Source organism: Denticeps clupeoides, chromosome 13, assembly GCF_900700375.1.
Source record: "Denticeps clupeoides chromosome 13, fDenClu1.1, whole genome shotgun sequence".
NCBI classification, from domain to species: domain Eukaryota; kingdom Metazoa; phylum Chordata; class Actinopteri; order Clupeiformes; family Denticipitidae; genus Denticeps; species Denticeps clupeoides.
The window spans coordinates 17,998,297-18,024,842 of NC_041719.1; the positions used below are offsets into that span (position 1 = coordinate 17,998,297).

At 46.4% G+C, this 26,546-nt stretch overlaps 2 protein-coding genes across 12 annotated transcripts in view; one reads left to right on the forward strand and one right to left on the reverse strand.

Annotated features, from left to right (window-relative positions):
• szt2 (SZT2 subunit of KICSTOR complex) overlaps positions 1 to 19,050 on the forward strand; it is a 74,772-nt gene extending 55,722 nt beyond the window's left edge. For 5 of the 8 annotated variants that reach the window (XM_028999924.1, XM_028999925.1, XM_028999929.1 and 2 more), the window contains 14 exons: positions 440 to 519; positions 1,774 to 1,899; positions 2,532 to 2,728; positions 3,077 to 3,185; positions 3,524 to 3,607; positions 3,748 to 3,822; positions 8,383 to 8,469; positions 10,388 to 10,601; positions 11,256 to 11,439; positions 11,504 to 11,656; positions 12,085 to 12,661; positions 15,416 to 15,529; positions 17,288 to 17,356; positions 17,446 to 19,050. In XM_028999924.1, the coding sequence (XP_028855757.1) occupies positions 440 to 519; positions 1,774 to 1,899; positions 2,532 to 2,728; positions 3,077 to 3,185; positions 3,524 to 3,607; positions 3,748 to 3,822; positions 8,383 to 8,469; positions 10,388 to 10,601; positions 11,256 to 11,439; positions 11,504 to 11,656; positions 12,085 to 12,661; positions 15,416 to 15,529; positions 17,288 to 17,356; positions 17,446 to 17,586 (2,210 nt within the window). In that variant the 3' untranslated portion in view covers positions 17,587 to 19,050. The remainder of the gene's footprint in view (positions 1 to 439; positions 520 to 1,773; positions 1,900 to 2,531; positions 2,729 to 3,076; positions 3,186 to 3,523; positions 3,608 to 3,747; positions 3,823 to 8,382; positions 8,470 to 10,387; positions 10,602 to 11,255; positions 11,440 to 11,503; positions 11,657 to 12,084; positions 12,662 to 15,415; positions 15,530 to 17,287; positions 17,357 to 17,445) is intronic. The other 3 variants (XM_028999926.1, XM_028999931.1, XM_028999932.1) reach the window with 3 other exon arrangements.
• A 467-nt stretch (positions 19,051 to 19,517) lies between these two features.
• On the reverse strand, positions 19,518 to 23,001 carry hyi (hydroxypyruvate isomerase). 4 transcript variants are annotated; one of them, XM_028999999.1, is made up of 8 exons: positions 22,627 to 23,001; positions 21,709 to 21,820; positions 21,270 to 21,384; positions 20,892 to 20,970; positions 20,699 to 20,748; positions 20,266 to 20,335; positions 19,923 to 20,057; positions 19,518 to 19,699 (listed from the first exon to the last, which is right to left on the reverse strand). In XM_028999999.1, the coding sequence occupies exons 1-8, from the start codon at positions 22,823 to 22,825 to the stop codon at positions 19,644 to 19,646; spliced, it is 816 nt and encodes a 271-aa protein (XP_028855832.1). In that variant the 5' UTR covers positions 22,826 to 23,001; the 3' UTR covers positions 19,518 to 19,643. The 4 variants fall into 4 exon arrangements, 3 of the variants coding, with proteins under 3 accessions (XP_028855832.1, XP_028855831.1, XP_028855833.1); XR_003751612.1 differs by having other exon boundaries at positions 19,563 to 19,699; positions 19,923 to 20,119; positions 20,152 to 20,335; XM_028999998.1 differs by lacking the exon at positions 19,518 to 19,699 and having other exon boundaries at positions 19,739 to 20,057.
• Positions 23,002 to 26,546: the final 3,545 nt, after the last annotated feature.

The following is a 26,546-nucleotide window of genomic DNA, read 5'->3' on the forward strand; positions in this document are numbered from 1 at the left end:
TGCCTAGAGGGTCTCTGTCCAATGGGACGTGCCTGGAACTGCTCAACTGGCAGCGTCTGGGGGGCCACATCAGATGGCTCTTCATGATGGCTCTTTTCAGCTGCTTGTCCATAGTTGAAGACTGATACATATTTTGGCTACTTGAGAATCCATTTGTAGTTAGCTATAGAAGTCCTCTTGATGAGGATTTTCTCTATACCGGTACCGTAAGGCTCGTTCTTTATGTGTGGGTTTCCTCCATGTGCAACAGTGACCTCCAGCAGAATGCAGTTGGTATGCAGCGAGTTTGTGTGTATGTGTGTGGTAAACTTAGTGCCACGTCTAGGGGCAATTCTGGTCTGGTATCTTACATTACCCTGTCTTGACTGAGCAAATTGATGGACAGATGAATGCTGAAAGAACCCAGATGCCATGTATGCTGATGTCTTTGCTCTTACAGAAATGGAGAAGCAGTGTAAGATCGAGAACCTGTTTGTGACGTGGCAGCAGAGATCAGCCCAGTCAAACATGCCAATCTCAGTGAGTATGACTGAACCGTCTTAACTCTACATTTGTTTCCTCTCACTCTTTTCAAGCAACTTTTGCAATGACAAAACTGTCCAAGTCAGTCAAAAAGTCCAGTCAGAGGAACAGGAAATATGAAGGAAGAAGAGTGAAAGAAAAACGAAACAGAATGGATGGATTTATTTATTTATTTATTTATTACGCGCATACACACACAGACAGACTCCCCAGCAGTCCAAACCTGTAATGAAAGCAACCATTTCCAGCTTGACAGTGTGTGCTGCTGTGTGTTTTTTCGTTTGCCCTTGATTTCACTTAAAACTTAAAACCTGCTAAATGGCCACTGTCCCTTGTGGACATTGCATTTCGACTGGATTTTCTCTCCCACTCTCCTGCCTGCTGCCAGTTCATGAAATTGGCAAATCGTAGCCAGGGTTCCTGTTGGCAGAGCTTCCACTTCATTTACCTTCGGAAAGAATGATAGAATTAACCAGGAGCTGCAAAAAAAAACCCCAAAAAAACATAAAAAAGCAAAACTCCCTCTGAGCAGCGATGCCTCATTGTGCCCTAACTTGAAACCTTAAACTCACATTAAACACACAGCATGCGCACACTCACACACTCCGTTTTGCAGTCTAATGAGGTGAAGAAAGATTAGCATTTATGTGTTCTCATCTGTGTACAGTCAGGCTCTTTCTCGCCATCTTTCATCTCACGTCTGCGGAGGTTAGTGTTTTTGTGCGTGTGTCTGTCTGTCTGTGTGTGTGTTTGCTTGCGGGGAAATCAGTCATCCTCTTCCTCCTGGATTACACCAATCCATCACAGCCCTGAGCGATCTCTCCGTGCCTGGGAGCCTGTCTCTTCTCACGGGCCTGGGCCCCTCAGGCAAATGGCCTTCATATGGTCTCCGGTTGCCCGGGCCACTGATGTGTTGCGTGCGAGTTTGTGTGTGTGAACGACTGAGATCACACACGTGATCTTTTCATACGGGGCCACACCAGACATTTCACCACGTTCCATTGTCTCCTGTAGCGCTTTGTCGTCGTACAAGACACGTATGTGATCAACTGCATCTCACTGTATAAGGTTATAGAATATTTGGCTAAATTGTGTAATTGTATTTGTGTAATTTGTAATATATGAGCATTGCTCAGTATTTACTGGCACATGTTTGGTGTGTGTATATATGTGACCAAATACAAGAGCTGACACGGTTAGTTAGTGTGTGTGTGTTTGTATTAAATTGGCTGCATGTCTTCTGTCCTGCAGGTAGCTGACTTGGAGACACTGAAGCAGTCCTCCCGGCTGGTGCACTACTGCGCCACTCCGCTGCTATTTGACCCAATCTTTCGCAAACAGATCCAGGAGGAGCAGGTCATCCTGCCACAGGTCAAGGTGAAGCCCCGCATCCTCGCATATCCTCCTCCTACCCGCCTCCTCTCTCTCCTCCTACAACTTCCAGCCTTTTATTTTTTCCTGGGCCTGACACTCACTGATTCACTTCACGTCTCTAACTCGCGGTGTGTACTGGCCAGTGGTGGGGATTCACTGGTCAAAGGAGACCATTACTTTAGTAGGAATGTTTAAAGGTTTTGAAGCTACATTGCCATGTGCGCTGCAATGTTTTCATAGTGCGTCAAATGCATCTTGCATTGTTTTTCAGAGGGGGGTCACAAGAGAAATAGACATTAAAAAGCAATAACTGTTTCTTCATACTACAGCTGCAGAGAATGTTTGTGTTCACATTGCCACATCACACTGGTTACAAAATGCTTTATTGTAGATAGTTTAGGATTAAATTGTCTAACAAGTGCAGTGCTGTTTTATCTGTACACATGACTTAGTCTATTTGCAAGTCTATGTGGGGAGTATTGGTGTAGTTAAGATATACTTGTTGCGTGTTTGATTTATGAATTCACAAACACTCCCCCACCGACTGCCTCTGAAATATCAAACAGTATGCAGAACCCTAACCAGTCCCTGCATTGATCTTCCTTACCCCTATTACCCTTATTATGTGACCTCAGAGGCGCCACCGTTCCAACGATTCCACAGCATCTGGCCGCGACCGCAGCTACAGCACCGACTCAGCCGAAGCGCTGCCCAGGAAGGAGGAACCCTGGCTACAAGACCTGTCCAACACCTTCCTGCAGCAGTATGTGCAGTACCTCCAGAGCATGGGCTTCATCCTGGTGCAGGTCCGGCCACAGTCCCCGGCACGCAGGTTAATGTCCTTTCTAACAGAGCCCTCTAGTCTAATCAGTTTTTCTCGACTGTCAATATTCAGCTTCTTCTAGCGGTCAGAGAAGTGCTGTGAGCTCCTGGGGAATTCTGGGATTCCAACCCAGAGCTTGGAGCCTTTAGTGGTGATTTGATGATAGCGGACAAGCTGCAGATGCTTTGTGTGTGTGTGTGTGTGTGTGTGTGTGTATAAATTTGGTGTATAAAATGTGCATCTTGTGTCTGTATGTAGGGGGCAGGAGGGGGTCATTGAACTATCCTCTGACAAATGACTGTACATATTTGTGTCTGAGCGTGACTTTATTTGATCTCTGTCTCTCTCTCTCTGCAGTATTGCTCGGTCTAGGGCAGCAATGCTGAGTTCTCTGTCTACTGAGGGCAGAGCCTCGTTTTCTTCCTTCTCTTACACAAAACAAAAGAGCAGTGAAGACAGCCCTAAGGTAACATACACATGCATGTAAAGATGCCTTAAAGTCGCATACTCATATAGGCCAAAATTAGCATGGGGAGTGTCTTCAGAAGTATATACAGAAATTAATACAAAAAAGGACTGCTTGCTAGTTATCTGTATCTGTACCCACAAAGCCCTTTATGGTGAACTAACGAATGAGACATTCATATTCACAATGTGCTATGTGTTAAATAGCACTGTGAAAATATCCCTGTGTAGTGCATACACGGGAGTCTGTACTGGACACATCAGAATTAATGCAAACGCACAGACGTCTGCGTCTAATGATGATGATGGAGACTCCATTTGTGGGTGTCTCCTCTGTAGCAGAGCAGTGGATCTGGTGCTACCGCTTACCACCTGCAGAGGGCGCTCCCTGGAGGGATTGTGCTGATGGAGCTGGCCTTTCAGGTGAGCCAGCCTGCGCTTTCCTGCTGCCACATCCACACAGACAGCCACAATCAGTCTGTGTTTGGTTTTTTTTACCTTGATGAATGCTGGGTAAATTTCCCATCTCTCTCTCTCTCCTTCTGTCCCGTGTCTGTTGGCAGGGATGTTACTTCTGTGTGAAGCAGTATGCTCTGGAGTGCTCGCGGATTCCCATGGGACAGACGGTTAATTCCCAGGTAACCATGTGCCTGCGACACTGCGGACGCTCCGGGCTTCCTAATGGTTCCGAGCTATGTGTTGACTAAATGGCTTAGACAGAGAACGTTCTAGACAGGGGCAGCTCCCGCTGCACACACACCGCGTGTAACACCACAACTTCACACTGTCATTTCCCTCAAGGGCTTTTCACGAAAAAAAACCGCAGTGCCGTTCTCCCCTCTCCGACTCTCTGCTCCCTGGTGTGATTGTCCATTGTTTCTTGTTTTCCCAGTTGTGGAAAATGGCAGTTTGCGGCATTGGTATTCTGCGATTTTTCTCTCTGTTTTTAATCAAGTCCGGAGTGTCGCTTGTACCGTCACAGGCGTGCGCTGTTTGTCGAGGAGGATAAGTGAATGGATAAATGGCTAATCGCGGGAAGACCCGTCAGCTTGGGGCTCAGCAGGCCCGCTAATGTGACTCCTCATTGGGAACGGGCAGCATGAATGCGGGATGCAACTGTTGCTTCTCCTTCTCTAACAATCCGTGGGGAGACCGCAGGGTCCATTCCACACAAAACAGACGCAGAATCAGCTGTCTCCAACATGCCGTGGGGATCAGGGATATGCGCTTTAATATGTTTCTCAGAGACCGGGGGTTATTAATGGTATCCCAAATTCAGCTGTCAGTCTGGAAGTCAACACGCCATATGTGAAAACTGCAGGCAGGTGGGACAGGAAAAAAAAGACGTCTCCGCCTTTCAACCATTTGGAGTGTCATGCGGGTCTCATCAGAGGATCAGCTTTCTGCTCCCACAGAGTGAAGTCTGTGGTGGGGCTGCAGCATTACCACCTTCCCTTAAGAGCTTCTGAAGATGCCTCCTCAGCAGGTGTAGATGTAGGGTTTTCAGATTTCCCACACATCGCAGGGGGCTGACCGGTCCACCTCTGCTCGCATGTCTTTGAGGTTGTTGGTCCGGCCTTATCGTTACTTCCTATCCCCTCTGGAAAATATTTAGAAATCCTGCCATTTACTGTCTTTCTGCAGTTTTAAAGCACTAAAGCACCTCTGTATTCTGCCCCAGTCCTGCTGATGAGATCTGACTTGCTGTGGTCTTGTCTGTCTTTCTGGTCCAGTCATCAGAAAACGTAATGGACATCTCCTCAATACCAGTCTGTTAAAATGCAACGTTTCGTAATGTCACAAGACACTCGAGACACATAGCATTTACGTCACCAGCTTGTTCTCGGAGCAGTCCAAAACATTTATTGCAAATATCTCATGCTCCTTGTGTTTATAGTGTGCTGGTCTTCTTTTTTGAATTACTACATCAAACACCTACCTAAACAGATTAAACACACTGGCTGCCTGTTTAATTCCTGTTTAGTTAATAATCCATGAATACTTTTAATGAAATAGCATTAATACTATGATAGCCGCATAGTCATAAATGGGTGTTTTTATCAGCAAAATTTGAAACTGAATCAGTAACTGAATGGCTGATGCCATAGTGTATTTACTTTGTAATTGGACAGTGTATCACCAGCTTCCTGAGGGAGAAAATGCACCTACCAGATCCAACTCTACCTGACTGGAATTTAAACAACGGCAGACATATTAGAGGTTTTCCAGCAGCAGGTCACTTCCTCTCCAGCCTGCATGCTTCCTGCTCCCATTATAAGGCGCTCTGCTGCTGTTAGGCATTTTAGAAACCGGGTAAACCCGGGTAAACCCGGGAATACAGGACCTGGTGGAGAGTTCTGGCTCCCAGTTGGGCCGCGAACTATCTGCAGCTTAGTGTCAGCAAGACGAATGAGCTAATTGTGGACTTCAAAAGCTGGAGGGACCTTGTGACCCCAGTTCCCATTCAGAAAATACATGTGAAAATAGTCCCGTGCAGAAGGTGTCTACAAATTCGACTTGCTGTCAGCCTGGACTGGGATATAAAAGCTAATGTGTGCAACACAAAAATGGACCCATCAGTGGGGTTTTCAGTATTTAATAGCATTCTTCTAAAGGCTTTTTACCAATTCTGAAATACGTGTTGTGGTTTGAAATTTTTGCAGTGTGACAGCGTGCATTATCCTGCGGACATCAGTGAATACTGTTTTCATGAATGGCTGTACGTAGCAAGGTACAGACACATTAATGCAGAATGTCGCCCGACGCATCACACTGCCCCCCCGTTCTGCGTCCTGGTGCCGCATCTTCTCCAAGTGCACCTGGCCATCCACGTGACGTGGGACATCATACAAGGACGCCATCTTCCAGTGCTCCATGGTTCAGATCTGATTATGACAGGCCCATGGTTCTTCCGTAAACACCGCCAGGTCACAGCACAACTGGGAACATCCCACAAGAGACACCTGATTAGCCAAATATCCAGCCAAGTCAACCTGACTTCAAGGACAAAATGTTCACTTGGCTGCTGTAACAAGATAATCCATGTTGTTCACTTCATCTGTCAGTGGTCATAATGTTATGACCAATAGTGTATATCTTCATGTGACCCAAATGCAGTTACATATCAATTCCATAGAATATCAATATAAAGTATTGAAACGTTGACAGGTCTGACCACCTAGAGGTCATTGTGGATTTCTCTCCATCTCTCTCATTGTGTGTGTGTGTGTGTGTGTGTGTGTGTGCTGGAGCGCATCTAGGTTGTCTGCAAATGAGGTGTAATTAAGTGTAAATATTTGTAAATGGCTGCGATGTTTGAGTGTCTCCAGATGTTGCTCACCAGGAGGGATTTTTAGTTCTTTATTTATTTCTGTGGTCCCTCACAGTTTGAAGCCTCAAGGTGTGTTACCTCCACAGCTGGCAGTTTAAAACAATTAAGTCGTTTTAACTTCGTTAGACGTTCTTCCCCCCCATGTCTACCCCCAAATCTTTCCTTGCTTGCCTAAAGGCCCAAAGTATTGCACAGAAGCGGCATGTTTGCTGTCATATTTAGTTCTTTAGTTGCAAGGATGGAAATATAAGCTCTTCTTTTGAGTGTTTTCACATTTGATGACCATATTGCTGAAGGACTTGTGCTGTAAAGGTCAGTGATTGCTGCCAAAATGGCATCATGCAGTGTGTGTGTGCGTGTGTGTGTGCTGTGAGAAGAGATGAAATTGGGCAATGGGAGAGATGGCTTACTGCCTCAGGGCCTAATAATGATCCGTTTTAAATTGCTTTTTCAGGTTCACTTGTACTTTAAATGATGACAACTGTTGTAGGTTCCAGTGCAGCACCACTCAGGATGCACGTCAGTTGTCCTCAGCCGCACACAGACCAGCCGCCTGATTATCATGTCCGTCCCACTAACACACCTCCCATCTTTCGAGCGCAGTGAGGACTTTTGAATGTCATCCGGTTCCATTTCTGTGAGTCCTGCCAGCCATTAGCGAATCCCAGGCCAGCCCCTCAGCCGCAGCCCTCCTCGGCCGGATCTGCTTCACCTTTGGCCAGGGTGGGTGTTTCTCCTGTGCAGAGTTTTGTAAACAGATAGCCCCTGCATGCTCGGGCAGTGCTGAGGAGCAGGAATCATGTGGCGGGTCCTGACCCTCACAGCAAGCACAGTGTGTGTGTGTATGTGTGTGTGTGTGTGTGTGTGTGTGTTATGGCTGCACTTACTTTGACATAAACACTTAAAGCATGGAGTGCAGGGGGCATTGCCAGAGTTTTTTTTGTGTGTGTGTGCACACTTATAACTTATATTAGTGAAGGTGAAATGTCCCTAACGATCAATTCCACTTGGAGTCTCCACAAAAGGATTTTTTTAAAAACAAAAATGTTTGCTGTACTGAAGTTAGTTTTAGAAAACGTATTATTATAATTTACAGCTCCAGTCTTCATTAAGAAATGTGTGTGTGTGTGTGTGTGTGTGTGTCTGTGACAGAGAGAGGGTGTGTGTGGTTGTTCTATAGGAGAGTTTTTTTTCCTTCATCCCCAGGGTCTAAGGTAGAAGTGAATCGAAGGCTTTTCGTCTCCATTATTTAGTGAGGACTGGTCCTGGGCAATACTGCCGAGGAATGATACATACACGCACGCACACACACACACACATACACACACACACACACACACACACACACACACATACACACACACTTCTGTAATTACAATGATTCTTCGGGAGGGGAGCTGAAATTTTGTTCCCCCAGTGTGACCAAGATATGTTAGCCTTTGTGTGTGTCAGCGTGACTGTGTGTGTGTGTGTGTGTGTGTGTGTGTGAGAGAGAGAGAACAATCGCTCCAGCATGGTGTACATCCTCCCTCCTCTGTGTGGGAGTTGCTTTTTGATGCTCTTGTGCTGTTCGCTCAGTGAAATGGACCCTTCTCTGGCTGAGGTTTTGACCTCCACGCTCTGGGTATTTTTTTTTTTTCCACTTCCAGCTCTCTCCATCAATCTTGTGTATCCACAACCAGGTCCTGAGTGTGTACCTGTGAATCTGTTCATACTGATGTGTGGGTTTCTTCTCATGTACCAGTGTCCTTTTACCTCTCCATGTAACTATTGATCGCTGTTACATCTTGTCACTTTTAACCTCTGTTTACATGTTTGTGTGTACTTCCCCCTCTGTGTGTGTGTGTGTCTCCATGTCTGTGTCCAGTCCCATCTCATGCATTCTCTCCATCAGGGCTCCCTGCTCACCAAAGTGCGTAGCAGGCCTGACAACACCTCTGGCTCAGACTCTGCGGTATGTCACTTCACTCACAGGGGTGGGGCTGTTGCCAACCAATCAGGGCTCACCACCTCCTCCTCCTCCTCCTCTTCTTCCTTCTTCCTCCCCCAGCATCCCCTTGTGCCTGCTGCCCTGACCCCGTAGCTGTCTTTGAGAAAACCTCAGATGGCTTCCCTTTGTCCGGTGTGAACTGTTCTCATTTCATCCTGGGTTCCTCTGATGCCGCCTCTCCTGTGGGCCGATGGGGGTACAGAGATCTCTGCTGTGTAGGCAGTGGCCGAACTTCTCAGCTTCTCATATTCCTCTGGATCCAAAGCGTTTAGAAGCATAATCGTTTATTTTATTTCAGTTTTTTCCTCTTCTGCCAAATTCAGTTTGATAAAGAGGAATGCATGTTGAGACCTTGTTGCTATGGTGCTGGAGGTCATGTGATTTGGGAGTCTAGATGGTACTCTGCATAAGTGTTGCAGTTGTGAATCGTGCAGTGTTGAATCGTCACTGCTGCTTCTGATTAAGTGCCCTGGAGGATGATGATTGTTTTGCCAAAAAAGGTTCTCTCTGCCCCTCAGCTGAACTTTGACCTCTAATTTGACCCCTGATATTACACCTTGACCTTGTTGAGTCTGGCTAATTCATGATCCGGTGAATTGTTTTGATCTGGTGATTTGAAACCATCCTATTAAACCTTGTAAGGAGCTATGTGGGTTTGAACGCTGGGCTGCGGGGTTTTTCTTCGGCGTGTCTACAGCTTGTTTGCCATCAGCCTGTGCAGACATTCCAAATGGCAGCAATTAGGCTAATTTCGAGCGCTGACCTGACTGGTGCTGCTTCATACGCAGCGTGCTTGCCACTTGTAGAGAGTGTGTGCGTGTTTGTGTGATAACAACCTCAGCGGCATGTGCTTGAAGGGGTCAGGGGTGAAATTTAATTGGGTTCCTGGTCTCCCCACTGAATGCTGCAGTGAGAGACAGATGTTAAACTTCTCCATCTCGGAGGGTCTGCATCACCAAGCTCCCAGCCAATTACGCTGCTGCTCCAGATCTCAACACGGCCTCCTTCATCCCAAACCTCTATTACGCCAGAGCAAAGCAGAAAAGCATCTCCCTCTGCCCGCTTGCCGTATGAATCATGTTCTCTATGGGGAATTGGTCTCCAGCAGTTGAGCCTAAAGTTGGCATCTAGGCATTATATATATAATAAATAAAATCAAGTCCTTTGATTTGATAAGGCCTATTTACATTTGTTCCAGGCAAGTGCTTGAGATGAAAGCAGCAGCAGTAATAACGTTTATCCCCCACCCTGCTCGCACAGTTGCATGCACATGCACACACACACACACACACACACACACACACGTTCTGTTGTGCTGTAATGACTCCACACTCCAGCCTCTCAGTGCAGCCATTTGCATTCGCTACTAATGCTTTTGTAAGCCTCGCTTTTGATGTTGGGTTTAATTAAATAAGATACAATTATGAAATTGATTGATATCACAGATGCTTACAAAAGGTTCTCGCGGTGAATGGTTGGGCGGGGGTGTGGTGGATTGGGTTGGGCGGGGGTGATTCTGCAGCGGCTTGGTTTAAAGGAAGCTGTTCTGGTATAATGGGCACGATGTGGAACCTTCTCCACCTGCTATGAAGAGGAAAAAAAGGTTTATTTTCCCGGTGGTTTCATACGGTTCACACAGCGTTCACACAGTTTTTTCGCGAATGCCGATGAGGTCAATTCACTGAGAGCAGGGCCTTCTGGGCTTGATCTGGTTAACTGGCTGTTGACGGAGCTTGTAGTGTGAGGCCAGGGTTGGACTTCTCGATCTCTCTGCAGTAAAAGGCCATGTGAGGTCTGTGGATGACTGTTGTTTAAACAGTGTGTGTGTGTGTGTGTGTGTGTGTGTGTGTGTGTGTGTGTCCATGTTCCTACTGTCCTCCAGCTCTCCATGCTCTTCACAGAGGAGTGCGACAAAGTGCGTGACCTGATGCACGTTCACTCCTTCAGCTACGACTTCCATCTGCGTGTGGTGCACCAGTACCTGGTGGGATGTCACATGACCCTGCGGCAGGGCTACCAGCTCACCAGCTTCCTGGAGGAGTTCATTGCCCACCACCCTGACATCCCAAAATTCGGCCGCAACCACGTCTTCCAGGGTGAGTGCAGAGTCACTGATCCCTCTTCTGACCTTTCCAGTAAACTGGAAGGTCATAACATCATATTCATACTCATCAAAGCATTCAGTGACACATCATGATAAAAATGTTTCATTATAGGATAATGGTAATCAATTGCAATCACTTTCTATTGATCGTCTGTGACCCTTCACTCTAACGGAGGAAAGGTCAACCTAAATCATGCAGCCAAACGCCTTCAACAAATCAGCATCTCTGCTCATTTATTGTTGGTTTTTCCTTTCTGTATTTTATATTGGTACAGCAAATATAGCTTCCAAGAATAAAGGAACTCTAAGTGTTTATTATTGAACACATGACAGAACTGCCAGTAACATATGGACTGACTATCAAATTCATACAGTATTTATACAGTTAAGAGTAATGCTGGAATAAATAACACATCAAGGCCAGGAATCTTTATGGATATAGCTTCATACAAGAAAGTTTAAACAAATAAAAAAAAAGGTGGTCGGAAATTCCATATTTTTGGGTAAATACCCTCTTGCCTGTTGGCTCGTGGAACACATTACGAGGCATATTCCTGTAGCCTGGGGAGGGTGCTGCACTGATTCAGGATAAGCCCATGTCAGCAGACTTAGTCATGGTGACCTGTGTGTGTGTGTGTGTGTGTAGGGAGTTTCTCCATAGTGACTGGGATGATTGCAGCGCATCAGCTTTATAACTACATTACTGACCATGCTGGTACATACGGCATGAAGCCACTGCGCATGTCCAAGACCACACCTGCCAGCGACAGCAAGAAGGGGGCATCCAGCACGGACCTGCATGAATACGCCCTGGTGGCTCTCTGGAACAGGTAACACACATTCACAAGGCTTGCGAGGTTGTGTATTTCCCTATGAACTCCGTTTTCCCTGCAGGTTAACATGTCATGTTGGACTCCCCAACAGCTCGGGAACGTTCAAGGATTTGGAGGGTCTGCGTCACCATGATGATTTCGACGTGTCTCTGCTGGTTTGTCACAATGCTGCCCCATTTGAAGAGCAGTCCGAGGTGGAGAGACACACCCTGAGGTGAGCTGCAGTAATAAAACACTGGTGTTTCATAAGCAACTGTAAATCCCAGGCTGGTTTTCATTTAAATGTATTACTTTACCTGCATTATAAAAGCATTCTTGTCTAAAATTCTGCTCATTTTTCAAGCATTTTGTAGGTAGCTCAAACATTAATCATTAACATAACATAATAGATAATTGAAAAAAGGTGCTAATAAAATGTTATTTCAACAAATCTGGCAGCATTGGCTCAGTTAAAATATCATATTTTGCATCATATTCCATAATGTTTTTGTCCAGACCCTGCATGTGCCACATTTTGAGATGCTCCCATAATGTTTAGTGTGGCGTATTGTGTTTGGTTAATGTTTAATGTAACAGTGTGTTTTGTGCTATTTTTTATTTTTATGTGTGTGTGTGTGTGTGTGTGTTTGGTTTTATGTGCAGGCTGCGGTATTATGTCATCATGACGAGCCAACGGGAGCTCTTCCCTCGGCTGACGGCCGACATGCGCCGTTTTAAGAAGCTGCCCCAAATCCACCGTGACCCTGCTGCTGCCGCTGCAGCTGCTGGAGACCCCAGACTGCACCCAGAGCGCTCTGACTCGGTCGATGGGGGTCGTGACACTGATTCAGACCTCTGGGATGAAACGTCCACCTCCACTGCTACATTGACATCATCCCGTCCCACGACCCCCAGCTCCTGCAGCATGGAGCCCGAACCCTACCCGGGGGCTGGGCTGGACGTAGCTGCCCAGGAGGCAGGCCTTGCATCGGGGCTGCTCTACCCCTCACCCCTGTTCCCTCTGCTGAATGCTGAGGTGGCTGCTGCCCACAGGCAGATCCAGAGCAGCGTGGAACAGGCGATGGGTCACTGCCGACGGGACAACCTGTGGAGGCGTCTATTCCACGGGGAGCACCAAACCATGGACAAGCTGAAGCTCAGCAAGCTGACCTTCAACGAGCTGGAGGAGCTGCTGGAGGCTGTACATAGCCGATCGGTGGCAGAGATTGACCCACAGCTGGTGAGAGAGACACACACTCGCTCACCCATCCACATTTATCCTGCACATATTTTAACTTTTTATTTGGATTATCTGCCTTATTGCATTTTAAAGGTGTAGGTGTAGTTACAGGCCGTATCCTGTTTTCTGCTGCATGCTGCTGACACCCACTCTCACTACTATTCATCAATACTGAGGTCCTTACCAAAGATCATTATCCAACACACATCCCAATGATGCTGACCTGAGATTGGTCCACCACCCAAAAATATTGAGCTGTGGTCAGTAACTGGTGACAACACCAAAACGTGTTCAGGACTTGAACCCGGAACCTGCTAGGCCACCACTGTCCCTGTACACGCCAAGTGAGCAGTTTCAGTGAAAGTGGCCAGGTGTATTCAGAGGAGAGAATAAAAATGGTCACGGCAGTCTTGTTGGATGTCAGAGTGACTGCAGTCAACACTTTATGCACCAACGTTTGCCTGCACTCACCCAGCACAAATTCCCCATGATTAGGTATTACATGCCGGACTCTGTTGGTCCTTTGCTACGGTTATAAACGAGACCCACACTGGCCCCCTGGCGAGCGCTTTCCACATGGCCTTGCCTGGCACAGTGAAAAAACAATTTGTTGCATCAATCAGAAGCTGTTTTCTGCACGGTCCTGCAGGCCTAGCAGCGCTAACCGAGAATATTTGAAGACGACAACACGTTCTCTACATTTTGAGTGAACGCCAAAAGGGAATAAACCCAAAATATTCCATACGGCATTGAGGGGGAACCAGATTCCACAGTCAGATTTTTTTTTTTATTATTTCCATGCTATATACAAAGCATTTTGAGCCGGAGCCATAGCCAGTAATAACGCAACATCTACAACATCATGCACAACACATGACAGGAATAAACAGCGGTGATAAAGCAGGTCAGTTTTTGTCTGTACGAACAGTATTATGGTTTCTATTTCTATTAATGCTGCATTCTTTTTAAAACTTCAAATATTCGCTTTCGGTCACATGCTTCCTCACACAAAGCACACTCCTGTTTTAACGAAGACATTAAGTGGAAGTGAATTAACATGGTTTAAATGCCCACTTCAGCACAAACGTCGCACCTTTCCTGCACCTTGTTAAAATAAAGGTCCCCTCAGCTTTCCTTAAGAGCGCAATCATCTCTATTACTCCTCATTATACTCGCTTTCAAGTGGCCCTGCTTCAGTTACATGAGGGAGCATCTCTGCTGGTAATTGAGGTAACCGTGAGGGTTCGGGTGGATTCTGACACCCCTCTCCAGCACCAACAGTGTCAGAGCTCAGACTGAGGGCAGATTCCCCAAGATGTCGGCTTCTGGACCTATTTTTTCCCAGTATAATAAATAGCACCAGATATTGTGAATTTATTGTAAATCCGGTGGAAACATCACCGAAATAAAAATGTAATAGACAAAGTTTATGTGATATTTCACATTTGATTGGCTTGTGTAAACGTGTTCATGTTTTTCAATGAAACTCAAATTAAAATTCCAATTGTCGTCCGAAGATTTTATTCGCTAAAATTGGTCCAGAAAAAAAAAAAAAACACAATAATGTGACAACAGTGCTTAACAAATAACTAAACATGTTTATACTCAGCATTTTATAATAAGTGAAAGTGAAATGAGTGTCATTGTGAAACACTGCAGCACAGCACACGGTGACACAACGAAATGTGTCATCTGCTTTTAACCACCACTCTTGGTGAGCAGTGGGCAGCCATGACAGGCGCCCAGGGAGCAGTGTGGGGACGGTGCTTTGCTCAGTGGCATCCTGGCGGCTCGGGACTCGAACCGGCAACCTTCGTATTATGGGCCGCCACTGACCCCATTAGAAGCAGTTTCCTCTGGGATTAATAAAGTTTTCTGATTCTGATCAGACTTGAAAGGGTTAAGTCCACAGCAGTGCATCCCTGCTCTCATCTTTTTTATTTGTTTCTCTCCCTTAGTAACTCTCTGTGTTCTTCAGCAAGGAACTTTCCTTCCTTCTCTGTCTTTCTTCCTCTCTCCGTCTCTCTCGTTCCTCCAGGGAATACAGTGCACTGGATTCCCAGTGGGGGGGTGGAGGCAGATTTAAGAGCCAGTCCCCCACAGCCAGAATATAAATGGCTTTTGATACTTTTGCCACATTTCCATACATTTCCTTATAAGCGCTAAGTCAATGTCAGTGAGGTTCACGCTCTGCGGATTGGTGATGGGTGGCATTCACTTACTGCAGTCCTCACAGCAGAATGGTAGTCGCAGCCTCCGGCAGTCGGCTCTGTGTACAAGCGATACGCGCATCAAGAAAAAAATTCCCACAAATTAGATTTTAATCCCTCCACCCCCAACAAATCATATTTGGGGGCCACATGTGGAATGTGAGCTTTTTTCCCCTGATAATTCTGTTACTCGGCCAAAGTGTCTCCTCCTATTTAAATGAGACTTCTTTAAAAAATCTAATAAAAGAGCTAATACTCCTTGAGGCTTCAAGTGCACATGGTTTTTATTGAGAACAGGACATACTGAGGGTTAGATTATTGAGTCCAAAAAATGTCTTAGCCAAAGGAAGGAACTGCTGAAGAGGAGCATAGAAAAAAAGGCAGAAATATATTAAGATATATTAAAGCGATAACCTAATGCGTTTTTCAAAAAATGAGATTTCAGCTTCCTCAGTGTTCCCATAGACCTCTAGGCCTTGATTTGGTGAAACCTTCGGCAAAGTGATTGTTCTATTTTTTTCCCTCCACTCCACTCTGCTCACAGGACTGTTTCCTAACCATGAGTCCCAGTTGGTACCAGGGTCTGATCAAGGTTCTGCTCACCCGGTTCCCTCAGAGCTGTAGGCACTTTGTGGATGACAGCAGTATTCAGTATCTGGTAAGAGTCCAAATCTAACCTTTTTCTGAAAAAGCCGGATCCATGGAAGGCTGGTGTGGCAGCAGAATTTGAGGGGTCAATTTTCAAGTAATAAAGTCTTTCCAATTGCGTGGATCAGGTTCCCAACTTCTGCTGTATGGGCTAATGTGTTTATATGGATATCGGATTTTGCGGCACAAAATCAACATTAATCAACATTATCAAAAATGTTGTATATTTCGCAGCACTTTTGTTCTGTAATTCCTTTTTTTTTTTTAAACATTGCAGTACATGATTTAGGTTTCAGTATCTGTCACCATAGATTTACAGCCTTAAAACCAGTAGACAGTCCCCCTGGAGACACTCAGGGTTAAGTGTCTTGCTCAAGTGGGGTATGAACCTGGAACTTTGTGGACTTCTGTTTCATAGATGAATACAGTGATCATGGTTGTCATCACTGGAATTGGGTCTTTTTTTATGTTTTTTAAAAATAGAATGAGTCACTCATAATTACAAAATGAATTGATATGGTAAAGGGGAAAAGAAATCATCTTCACCACAAAATATACACCGTCGTTATCATCATCATCACCTCCACATCGCAGCTTTTTTTATTTAAGCAAAGATAATATTCTGAAACCGTGGTGAATATTAACTAGGCCCGGTTTTCCCAGAGTACTGCATTTGGAGATCAACTTTAACTGGGAGTCAAACCCAAAGCCTGGCCTGAGCAGAAAAATGGAGTTTATTCCTCCCAGCCTTGAGCTCAGGGACACAGATTGGAAAGATCAGTCGGTAATAAAAGACGGGGCTACCAACACACCACAAGAACAGTCACGAACGACAACATCAGTCTCCCGTGTTGTAAAATTGATTAAAAAGGCTGCCCGTCATGCGGTTTATCCCCGAGGCCGCAGATTGTACGTGTTTAGACGCGTACGGTGCCGCTAAGCTAATTAACCAACACTTTTTATTTCCTCTCCGAAAGAGGAAGTAAACTCTGCATGTGCAGCCATCGAGGTGTGGATAACAGCCATGACGCCAGTACCCTCGTCCCCCAAACCCTCTGCAGGGATCCTGTGTGTGTTTAGGGTGTGTGTGCGTGTGTGTGTGTGTGTGTGTGTGTGTTAATACCTTAGAAAACAAAAGTGGCGCCGACGTGCCGTACGCTGGCGGGTAGCGTCCGCCAGCAGTATCTGCAAATGAATTTCCTCCAATTTCCCTCCGCCTGGCCCTTTCATGAAAGGAGCTGCCTTGCGTTTAAATTGCATTTGTCAAAAATGAACAACTCTGCCGACCGCCTCAAATCACATTGGGCTTCATCTTTAAAAAAGTTATCTCGAGTCGGCGAGTTGCGTGAGAACTTGGTGAAGGTGGCGGGGTCTTTTCTGCGCTTGAGGCCTCGGTAGGTCAGGGAGTGTTGGTGTCGTGTAGAAATGTGAGATGAGACTCTCAAGGGGGGATTATCTTAATCTTATGGGGAATAATTGTCAGCTCCTCTGAAGTGTCAAGAGGTTACTACCCACTTAATTTCATAATTGAGAGAATTGAGAGATCAAAAGAAGCTCCACTCTGCTGGAGATCGCCGGAGCTGATGGCACAAAACCCAGACTACTCTCTCCGCTCTGGTTTCCCACCCGGTCGATAAACAGAACCAGTCAGATTTGTTTCTTTTTTTTTTTTTAAATCCCAAACACAATGACTCCTTTGAAGAAGCTCACATATTGTAGTTCAGTTTAATGAACGAAAAAATTGTGACTTTTCCTCTCTTTTCTTCAGGCCGTTTTGAACCAGAAGTTCACCGACTGCTTTGTGCTCGTCTTTCTGGATGCCCAGGCGGGGAAAACGGTACGGCATTGTGAGGTTCTGATTCTTATCCTGAGTGGCACCAGCTCAGAATAGTTTTTTGGTTATAAACTCGTCTTCTTTCTTTCCAGAGTCTGAAAGTCGTGTTCCGGGAGCCGCTGCCCTCGCACCAGCCGCCCAGTAGCCCGCCGCCACAGCTGGTCTCCATGTACCACCACCTGGAGTCGGTGGTCAACACTGCCTGTTTCAACCTCTGGACCGGTCTTCTGTAGGGAAATTAGAGGCCAGAAATCAGGTGGAAATCCGAGTGGGGGATCAAGTGCGAAATTTGCCCCTTTGACCTGCCCCTTCCGACATTCACAGCAGTCGATTGATTCAGATCAGTATACGTGTCGCAGAACGTGTTGAAAGGGCCGCCGGGTGTAAAGGCAGCATTTCACCGCCAGAGGCTCATAGCACTGGCATGACATTACACAAGTGGGCATTTGGCCTCACAAAAGGGCACTTTACAGACACAATGAGGTTGGGGTGAAGAACACTACCTCACAATGAAGGTCTATGACTGAAGAACTCTTTAAAATCTCAAGTGCTTATTGTATCGGGCTGCTGAGCTTTCGAAGCCCGTGTGTACATGCAAGTTATCCCTGTTTGCAGGAGGATGCTGGGGGGAGATGATGCCGTGGTACGTGCCATAGTGCCAAGAGGGGGGGGGCTGTGTTTAAAATGCCGAAGTCATTTTCGCTTCGTCTATGTCACTGTTCACTGGACCGCCAAGTTTTCATCCTCCTGAGTGCATTACGATGACCTCCAGCCACGCCACCTCGCCCGGTGCTGAACGGCAGCGGTTATGATTGGTTTGGCTGCAGGTCATCTTACATATTCATGGGTTTGTCGCGTTTTGTCATTAGGCCCCGCGTTTCCACTGTTTAATCGTTCGCCCCCTCCCAGTCTCGGCCGTTTGAGAGGAGATGAACTAGATGAACTGTGAGGCGTTGCGCTCATGATCGCAGCACAGAAATCTTTTTTTTTTTTTTTGATAGTATTATTCAGAAAGAGGCAGGAGAGGTTGTCGTCATTAAAGTTGGCAGTGCTGGGTAATTGATATTTTTTTTTTTTTTTCCTCCCCTCCTACCATTTGTATTTCAACAATGTCAAATGTGCGACTTAATTTCCCCAACTGCCATGACTTCATCCCCGAAGTGCCTACATTTTTTCCCCATGTCCTAATGTAACAAAAGCTGTAGTATTATTATTGTGTCGACCTTGCAAGGAGAAATCTTTTTAAAAAATCCAATTAAGATTACAGATTAATTCTGGCCCAGTCGGGTGCAGCGCTGGTCACGGCCCCAGTTTACATCCGGGATGGGGAGGAAATATAACATTAAAATACCACAGCAGTACTAAATATAAGTCGCCTTAAGTTAGCATTTATTTCATGTTGAAGAAAACCAAAAAAAGCCTTTTTTAATATATATTTTCTACTCATTAGAGAGTAGTGAAGAATGAAGATTGTGGACTTTTACGTGAGACAGTGGACATTTTAAACACTGGATATTTAAAAATATCTAATCCTTAAACTGTTTACCCACTGATGCAGTAGATTTTCAGCAGTGTTATAATCAGAGTGATTTAAAATAAAGTGTAGAATTGTTGTATATGTAAAATATGTACATACAGATGGATTTGTAATTATAAAATGCTAAATAAAACCGTATGGTCAACTTAATTTAAATCTATTCCACTATAATGTGTGTGAATTTTGGGGCTTTCTGGGACCTGTGAGCCTGAGCTGAACCTGGTTGCGTGACAAATTGAACGGAAATTGTTCCACGTTCCCCAGTCGCTGTTACTGCAGGGATGGACGCCATTCCTGCAAAAACAATATTCCCTCATTCCGTGGTTTGATGGCGATGCAAATTGCATACATTTTCTGTGCTTGTGTGTAATCTGACTACCTCGGCCTGGAGGTCGGGTGGGAGTTTGCGCCCTTGACTGCCACACCTACGAGGCCGACTCCTTGGTGGGGTGCAGAAGTTGCAGGTTCGGCACCCTGGAGACCCGTGTTTGAAGTTTTACGGAGAGGCTGTTCTCTCCTTCGGCTGCCGTCACGCTACCGCATGTATAAGTGACAATTGACAAATGGCAAAATTACAAATTTCAAACTCGGCCCACTTTTCCTATGTGCTCAGAATAAAAATGGATGTAGACGTGGACTCTTTTGATTTTATTGATACAGCGGGGAAAACGCGACATGGAAAGCAAATCTTTAGACATCCTTTCAACTGCAAACTCATGATTGGCGTTGTTCCCACAGCTCCGGATGCCGCCATCACGCGTGCGAGTTCCAGTACGCCTGTATCCACTTTAAACCTGCGTCCGTGGAGCCTGCCGAGACAAACAAAACCAGCCAGATGCCGATTCCTCGCCGAATTACAATGATCGGCCCCGAACAGTTTCACGAGAGGCCGTCTCCTCTAACTGAAAGAACCAATTGTCGGCAGTTACCGCGAGCTACTCCGTATTCGAACAACAATTTAATCGCGGTTTTATTATTCAAAGATGGGAAAGTGGAAATGAGCTGTCGGTGGAGGCCGGCTCGTCCGCTCACCCGCCGGTTTGTATTCGCAGCCGATGTAGCCCTGGTAGCCGAGCTCCTCCAGCAGGCTGAAGAGGTACGGGAAGTTCAGCTCCCCGGCGGCGTCCGGCTCATTACGACCTGGCACCTGCGCTACCTGAACGTGACCTGCGGAGCGGCCAGACAATCAGGCCGTGACTCGGCGTCCCCCGCGGTCATTACCGCTCCTGCTGTCGGGCGGTTCTCTCTCACACACACACACACACACACACACACACACACACACACCTGTGTTTACCAACAAACACATTCGGCCACGTAAAAAAGATCCCGACCTTCTGACCCCAATGACTTACGTTGGTTAAGTTGCACTTGCCTATGATGGGGAAGTACTTCCGGATGTTCCGAGACAAGTTCCCGTCCATTATCTGCCAGTGAAACACGTCCTGTGCTCGGGGAACACAGAATGGCCCCCGTCAGCACTCTCCCGGGGATTTTGACATTTTGCAGTGATTTAAGAGAAGCGTCTCGGAGCGTGGTTCTCCACTCGCCTTTTCATCACACTTCACCGTGGCGGCCCAAAGCTGCTGCGAGCGGCCATTCAGAAAAAATATACTACGGTTTTACCCCAGCTGCCTGTCAACAAACGTACGAGCGGCAGGGCGGTTAATGTGCTCTGCGCTCTGTCAGCAACTCGTACAGCAACTCGTGGAGCAACTGCTAATGGAAGCTGCTTTATGTACCCCGAGTAGACCCCGATGTTCTTTACGTGTTTGTAACTGTCTAGTAACATATGACAACGCACTCACCATCTGCAGTTTAATGGCGGAGTGGCCCACTTTCTGAAGGATGTCGGCCGCTAAGATGAAAACACACACACACACACACACTCACACACACATTCTTTAGACAACAGTGTGAAGGGCTTTTTATCCCTTTGTCAAATAACCCTGCATGTTCTGCGCTGGCTTCAGGATATCTCCTCAATCAAACAGGCTTTACCCTGGTGTGGAGAGTGCAGGAAATACAGTGGATCCGTGATCCTGGTGTTGATGGGCTCGATCAGGCCGAGAATCCCTTCCTAAGAGGGGAACGGAAAAAGGCGGTGTGAAGAGTGCTCACCATGCTAAACTCCAAGTACATGCACATCTCAACGTGGGGGGGCAGTCATCTTCTCATTCTCACAAAATAAAGAGCACATGAGCATCCGCTTCCATGTAATCACATAAAAGCGCAGGGGACTCTGTTCCCGTCACATGCAAAGAATTTTTTATTTCCTCGTGTATTTTTTCGTCCACGGATGCATAAAGCTGTAAAACATGGAGGCGTCCGCATTAATGGCAAATCCGCCTTGGCACCAAGAACGAGGAAGAGGGTCACCTTTGAGAGGACGTTTGCAGCGTGTTTCAGGTTCTGCACAAAGGTGGCCTCCATCTCCATGGCAACAGCGGCGTAGTCCGCCCCCACAGGTATCCTCCCGGCCATCAAGTGGATCCTGGTGACACACGAGTCTCTCAAGTTAGAAGCAAAGGTGCACAAAAAAAACACAAGTTCAGGTTATGCCTCCAAAAATCATCAAAATGTCCGCCACATGCACCCAATACAAAGGGACCCGCTGTAAATCCATCCCGACTGCTCAGCAGACCTCGGTTGGCCGAGTACATTCAATAGAGCAACTGGCTCTGAAAATGGTCAATAAAAGACGGTCGATGTAATATGGAAGGGGTCACCGCACTCTTTAAGATGCACTTGCAGTGTGTGGTGGCATTACTGGCTTCCCCCGATAAGCTGAGCATGAAGGACGGGACGATTCCGCTACCTCCTACAGTCCAGAGCTTTGGCGTACTTCACGGCCAGATCCAGGCCTTTCCGGAACTCCTGCTCCCTGCCAGGCACCGCAGCCAGGCCAAGGTCCCCGCTCTTCATGTCCCCTTCACAACAGACAAAAACGACATTTTTTCGGGGATAGGGTGGTAGTAGCCAAGCCGGTAACACACTCACCTATGAACCAGAAGACCCAGGTTTAAACTCCACTTACTACCATTGTGTCCCTTAACCCTGAGTGTCCCCAGGACTTTCCCTGTAACTACTGATTGTAAGTTGCTAAGGATAAGGGCGTCTGATAAATGCCGTAATTATACTCCCCGCTTTACAGGGATATTTCATATTTCAGGGGACTTCACAGGACACAAAAGCGCCCGCGTTTCATTTGTGACGACCTTGCCTGAAATGCGACGATGGCTCAGATTTAGTTAGAACCGTGCCATAAAATTAGAGAAAGAGGGCCGAAAAGGGGGCAGTGGTTGGCCTAGTGGGTAATCCAAAGGTTGCCGGTTCGAGTCCCGAACCGTTGCCACTGATTAAGGTACCGTCCCCACACGCTGCTCCCCGGGCGCCTTTCATGGCTGCCCACTGCTCACCAAGAGTGATGGTTAAAAGCACATTCTTTGGTTTGTTTTTCTTTTATAATTTTTCTTTTCCTAAATTACACTCGACACTTGACTGACCAATCAGCTGTTCTGTTCATTCATTCATTCGGAAACTCAGCCAGAAATCCAGGGTGAGGTTTAGGCCGTACCATGGTGGCTTTCGGAGTACGCATGCGCAGTCCAAATCGGGTCGCCCGGATTACTAATAGGGGGGCGTTCACCTCGCTTCTGATTGGCCGGCCGCTGCGCCCCGCGGTACCCGGATAACAGTGAGTAGCGTCCGCGGAGGAAACGCCCGCCCGTCTCACCCGGAGGAGTGTTGAGGAGCACTAGCTCCACTCCGGTGCGCCGCAGCGCCTGGCGCAGCTCCTCCGCGTCGCAGTCGTACAGCCACGCCGCCTCCACGGCGCGGAAGCCCGCGGCCGCGGCCGCCCGGATCCGCTGCGGGAAGTCGCCCATCTCCGTGAACAGCCACGAGATATTGGCGCAGAACTTCAACGCCGCCATGTTTTACCCCCCGAGCCGAAATAAAGAACCGGTGCGAGGCTCGGCGCACACTTGTAAACGAGCAGCGCGCTTCGTGGGCGGCTGCGCTTCGGCTCGAAGTTCAGTCGCGCCGATGATGCAACAGCCAAGGAACAAGTTGACCGAAGCTGCAGCCTGGGACGGGAGAGGGGTACTGCGCATGCGCACAGGCCTCGGCGCCTGATGGTACAGGACCGGGGCTGTACGGGCAATAGATTGCTGTTTAGAAGAAGTTGGATGTGTGGAGGGAAGATGTGCAAAAAAAACAGAGCTTGGCGAGTCATGCCTTGAAACAAATAAAAATGGTTTTATTCTAATTAAGATTTTTTTCCCTGATCAAGTAACGGAGTCAATTATGGAAAGGGAATTTTAAACATGTAAATTAGTCAACATTTCAATGAGTGAGGGGTGCATGTGGCAAATTGAATAGAGACGTTATCCCTACAAGTGAGCTGGCAACTGAAAGGATTACGAAACTGCAGGAATCCGAAAGTGAACATAACGCTCATTTGCAACAGCTAACATGATCTTAAAAAGAGAAGGTCAACACACACCGATCATCTCCAACATTAAAACTTGCCACCGGACATTGTGAAGGCCCCTCCAAATCCATAAGACCTCTAAAGATGTTCTGGTATATCTGGCAGTTCCTTCCAGCACATCTCACAGATGCTAAACCCAGCTGAAATCTGTGCAATTTGGAGGCAACGTATTGCCACTCGACACACTGAACTATTTTTTTTTTCCTTCATTCTCCCCATAACCATTCCAAACCGTTTTTGTAGTCTGTCGGGGCGTGTTATTCTCCTGAAAGAAGCCAGTGCCTGCAGAAAGAACCGTTCCCATGAAGGCGTGTACGCAGTCAGCAAAAATTCTTTTATGTCCTGAGAACAGGAAAAATGGAGCAGCAAGGGAAGGAATTAGAAGAGAATGGTGCTGCATGTTTCTTTTTAATTAACGCTGCTAGTTTCTGTGCATTTTTATGAAAATTGAGCACTGTATTGCTACATACCAACTTTGTTTCTCATCTTCTTCTTCCTTTGGATTCTCCTGTCACAGCGGATCGACCGGTCTTGTTGTCCAGACATCTGACTTTGCAGATGCGACCCCATTTACCAGCACCATGTCACATGCATCCCCAGTGGCTGGGTTGCCCACATTATATCTGGAGCCCTACTGCAACCCCAATTCCAATGAAGTTGGGACGTTCATTGTAAAACATCAATAAAAACAGAATACAATGCAATTCCTTGGAAGTCCTTTTCAACCTATATTCAATTGAATACACTACAACGACAAGATATCTAATCTAGATATCAATTTTTTTCTCATTTTGAATTTGATGCCTGCAACATGTTCAAAAAAAGATGTGACAGGACATGTTTACCACTGTGTTACATCGCCTTTTAACAATACATAATATGCGTTTGGGAACTGAGGACACTAGTGGTTGAAGCTGTGTAGGTGGAATTCATTCCCATTCCCATTCTTACTTGATGTACAACTTCAGTTGCTCAACAGTGCAGGGTCTCCAATGAGAGAAAGGTCTGGACTGCAGTAACTCTTTTTACTACGAAGCCACACTGTTGTAACATAAACAAGCTGGGACGTCCCTGAAAGAGGCGTTTCTTGGATAGCAGCGAATGTTGCTTTCAGCATTAATGGTGCCCATGTCGTGTGGTACCATCACAGAGGCTTTTCAACTTTGCGCTGGCAACAATCTGGATGGTCCTTTTCCTCTTTGGCCTGGATTTCCAAAAACTATTTGAAATGTGGACTAATCAGTCCCAACTTCATTTGAATTAGGGTTTATAATGAGCAGCTTTTTATTTCTGTTTTCAGGATTTACAAATCAAAACTAAAAATATTTTAGTAGATTATGGAATAAGGAATATTTGATTTCACTTTGTACCCACCACAGTGAGCCTTTCTTGCACATTAATGTGTCTTTAGCTGGACCACCATTGATCCTCATACCACAGATCCGCATAATACCTGCCCTTTTGGAGAGGCTGCATTATAGGTTGTCTCTTCATTGGGGCAAAACTTGGCAAAAAAAAAAAAAAATGAACGTAGGAGAAGTTTGGTGAGGCCATGGAGAATGACTTCCAGACGAGTTGAAGAGATTCTGGTCCACCATCCACTGTCTCAGGAGGGGAAAGCAGTGCAGAGTCACCACGGTGTATAGTGGGGATGGTGCGCTGCTGACCACGACTCGGGACGCTGTGGGTCAGTGGGGAGAGTAATGCGAAGAACCCCTTAATTCCATGCCTTCTAATGAGACCTGGGGACGTGGACGAGATCCGCCCAGAGTTACTGTCATGGTTGGCACGCCTCTGCAACATTGCATGAACATCTGGAACAGTGACTCTTGATTGGCAAAGAGGGGTGGTGGTCCCCCACTGTAAGAAGTGTTTTTATTATAGAGGGATCACACCCCTCAGCCTCCCCGGTAAAGTCTACTCAGCTACTCAGAGCCAGGTGAAGTGGCTCTTCTTGGATGCCTCCCACCAGAAGGGACACTGGGGAAGACCCAGGACATGCTGGAGGGACTATGTCTCTTGGGATCCCCCCAGAGGAGCTGCAAGTGGCTGGGCAGAGGGAAGTCTGGGCATCCTCCTGGATCTGCGACCTGATCTCGGACAAGCAGATGAAGATGGATGGATGGATGGATGGATGGATGGATAGACAACATAACTGAGCACATCTTAACAGTGTATTAGCAAATAGGTTTTATCTACGGTCTACAGTTCAGGAATGTCTGAATCTTTTAGCTTTCAGTGTCTTTTTAGCTACACTTATATATTGATGTCGGATTTAAAATGATCACGTCTGTCTCTCTCTGTTTTATATACTGTATATATTATATATGTGTTTGCAAATTTCCATTGCTTGCTGATTTGTGTTTGCAGTGCAAGCATATGCAGAGTGTGTGAATAACAAGCAGTAAGTAGTAGAGAGTACAGGTTTGACATTTTTGTGTAAATTTACCAAGCTTCTTCATTGCTCTTGTTCCAGAATGCAGCTTGCAGTCACCTCCATTAGATTTGTGCTGACAGAGTTACTTTTCCCTCTTGACTTTGGACAATATTTGCTCAACAAAAGCGCATTATTTTCTCCACTTTTGTAAAACATAGCAGCGAATCTGATCTTATTATCCGAGCAAATTGTATGTTATGGGAGAGAGCAGATAAGCATCACCGATAGAATCCTCTTGACGCTCTTCAGCGCCTGAAGTGGCCACCGGAACTGACAAAGGCGCTCAATTCAGCTGACACAGAAAGGCTGTGTTTGGAGAGTCACTGCCCCGCCAGCCAATCGGGAAACGTGTCCCTGGCTGTTCCTCTAAAGTGCTGAGCCTCTCTACAGAATGCACTTTTTTCACCTCAGCAGTCATTTTAGACATTGTGCAATTATTTGTACTTGATTTAAACGGCATGGTAATATTGAAGAAGATTAAAACTGAAAAGATTCAAAGTAATGTCAAAGTTTTAGGAGGCCCAACTCCGGCTCCGGTTCCAGAATACAAATGAAGTCCATTGCAGAGGGCTATATACTCCCACCAAGGCGTGTGAAATAGCCAACTCATTTAAAAGCGTTCTTCGGGCTCAAATTTCTTTTGTGAATATGCACATTAAAAACGGGCTTAAGCCTGTCCTACTGAGACAGACTCTCATATCTTTCACATTCATTTCTGCCTGTA

What these genes read in the sequence shown, in the direction of transcription:
- hyi (XM_028999998.1), bottom strand. Translation starts at nt 22,825, where the DNA reads ATGGCGGCGTTGAAGTTCTGCGCCAATATCTCGTGGCTGTTCACGGAG. An exon ending in AAAGCTCTGGACTGTAGGAG is followed by an intron (nt 21,385 to 21,708) that starts GTAGCGGAATCG and finishes GTGTGTCACCAG; the next exon opens with GATCCACTTGATGGCCGGGA. An exon ending in CCTGCACTCTCCACACCAGG is followed by an intron (nt 20,749 to 20,891) that starts GTAAAGCCTGTT and finishes TTTTCATCTTAG; the next exon opens with CGGCCGACATCCTTCAGAAA.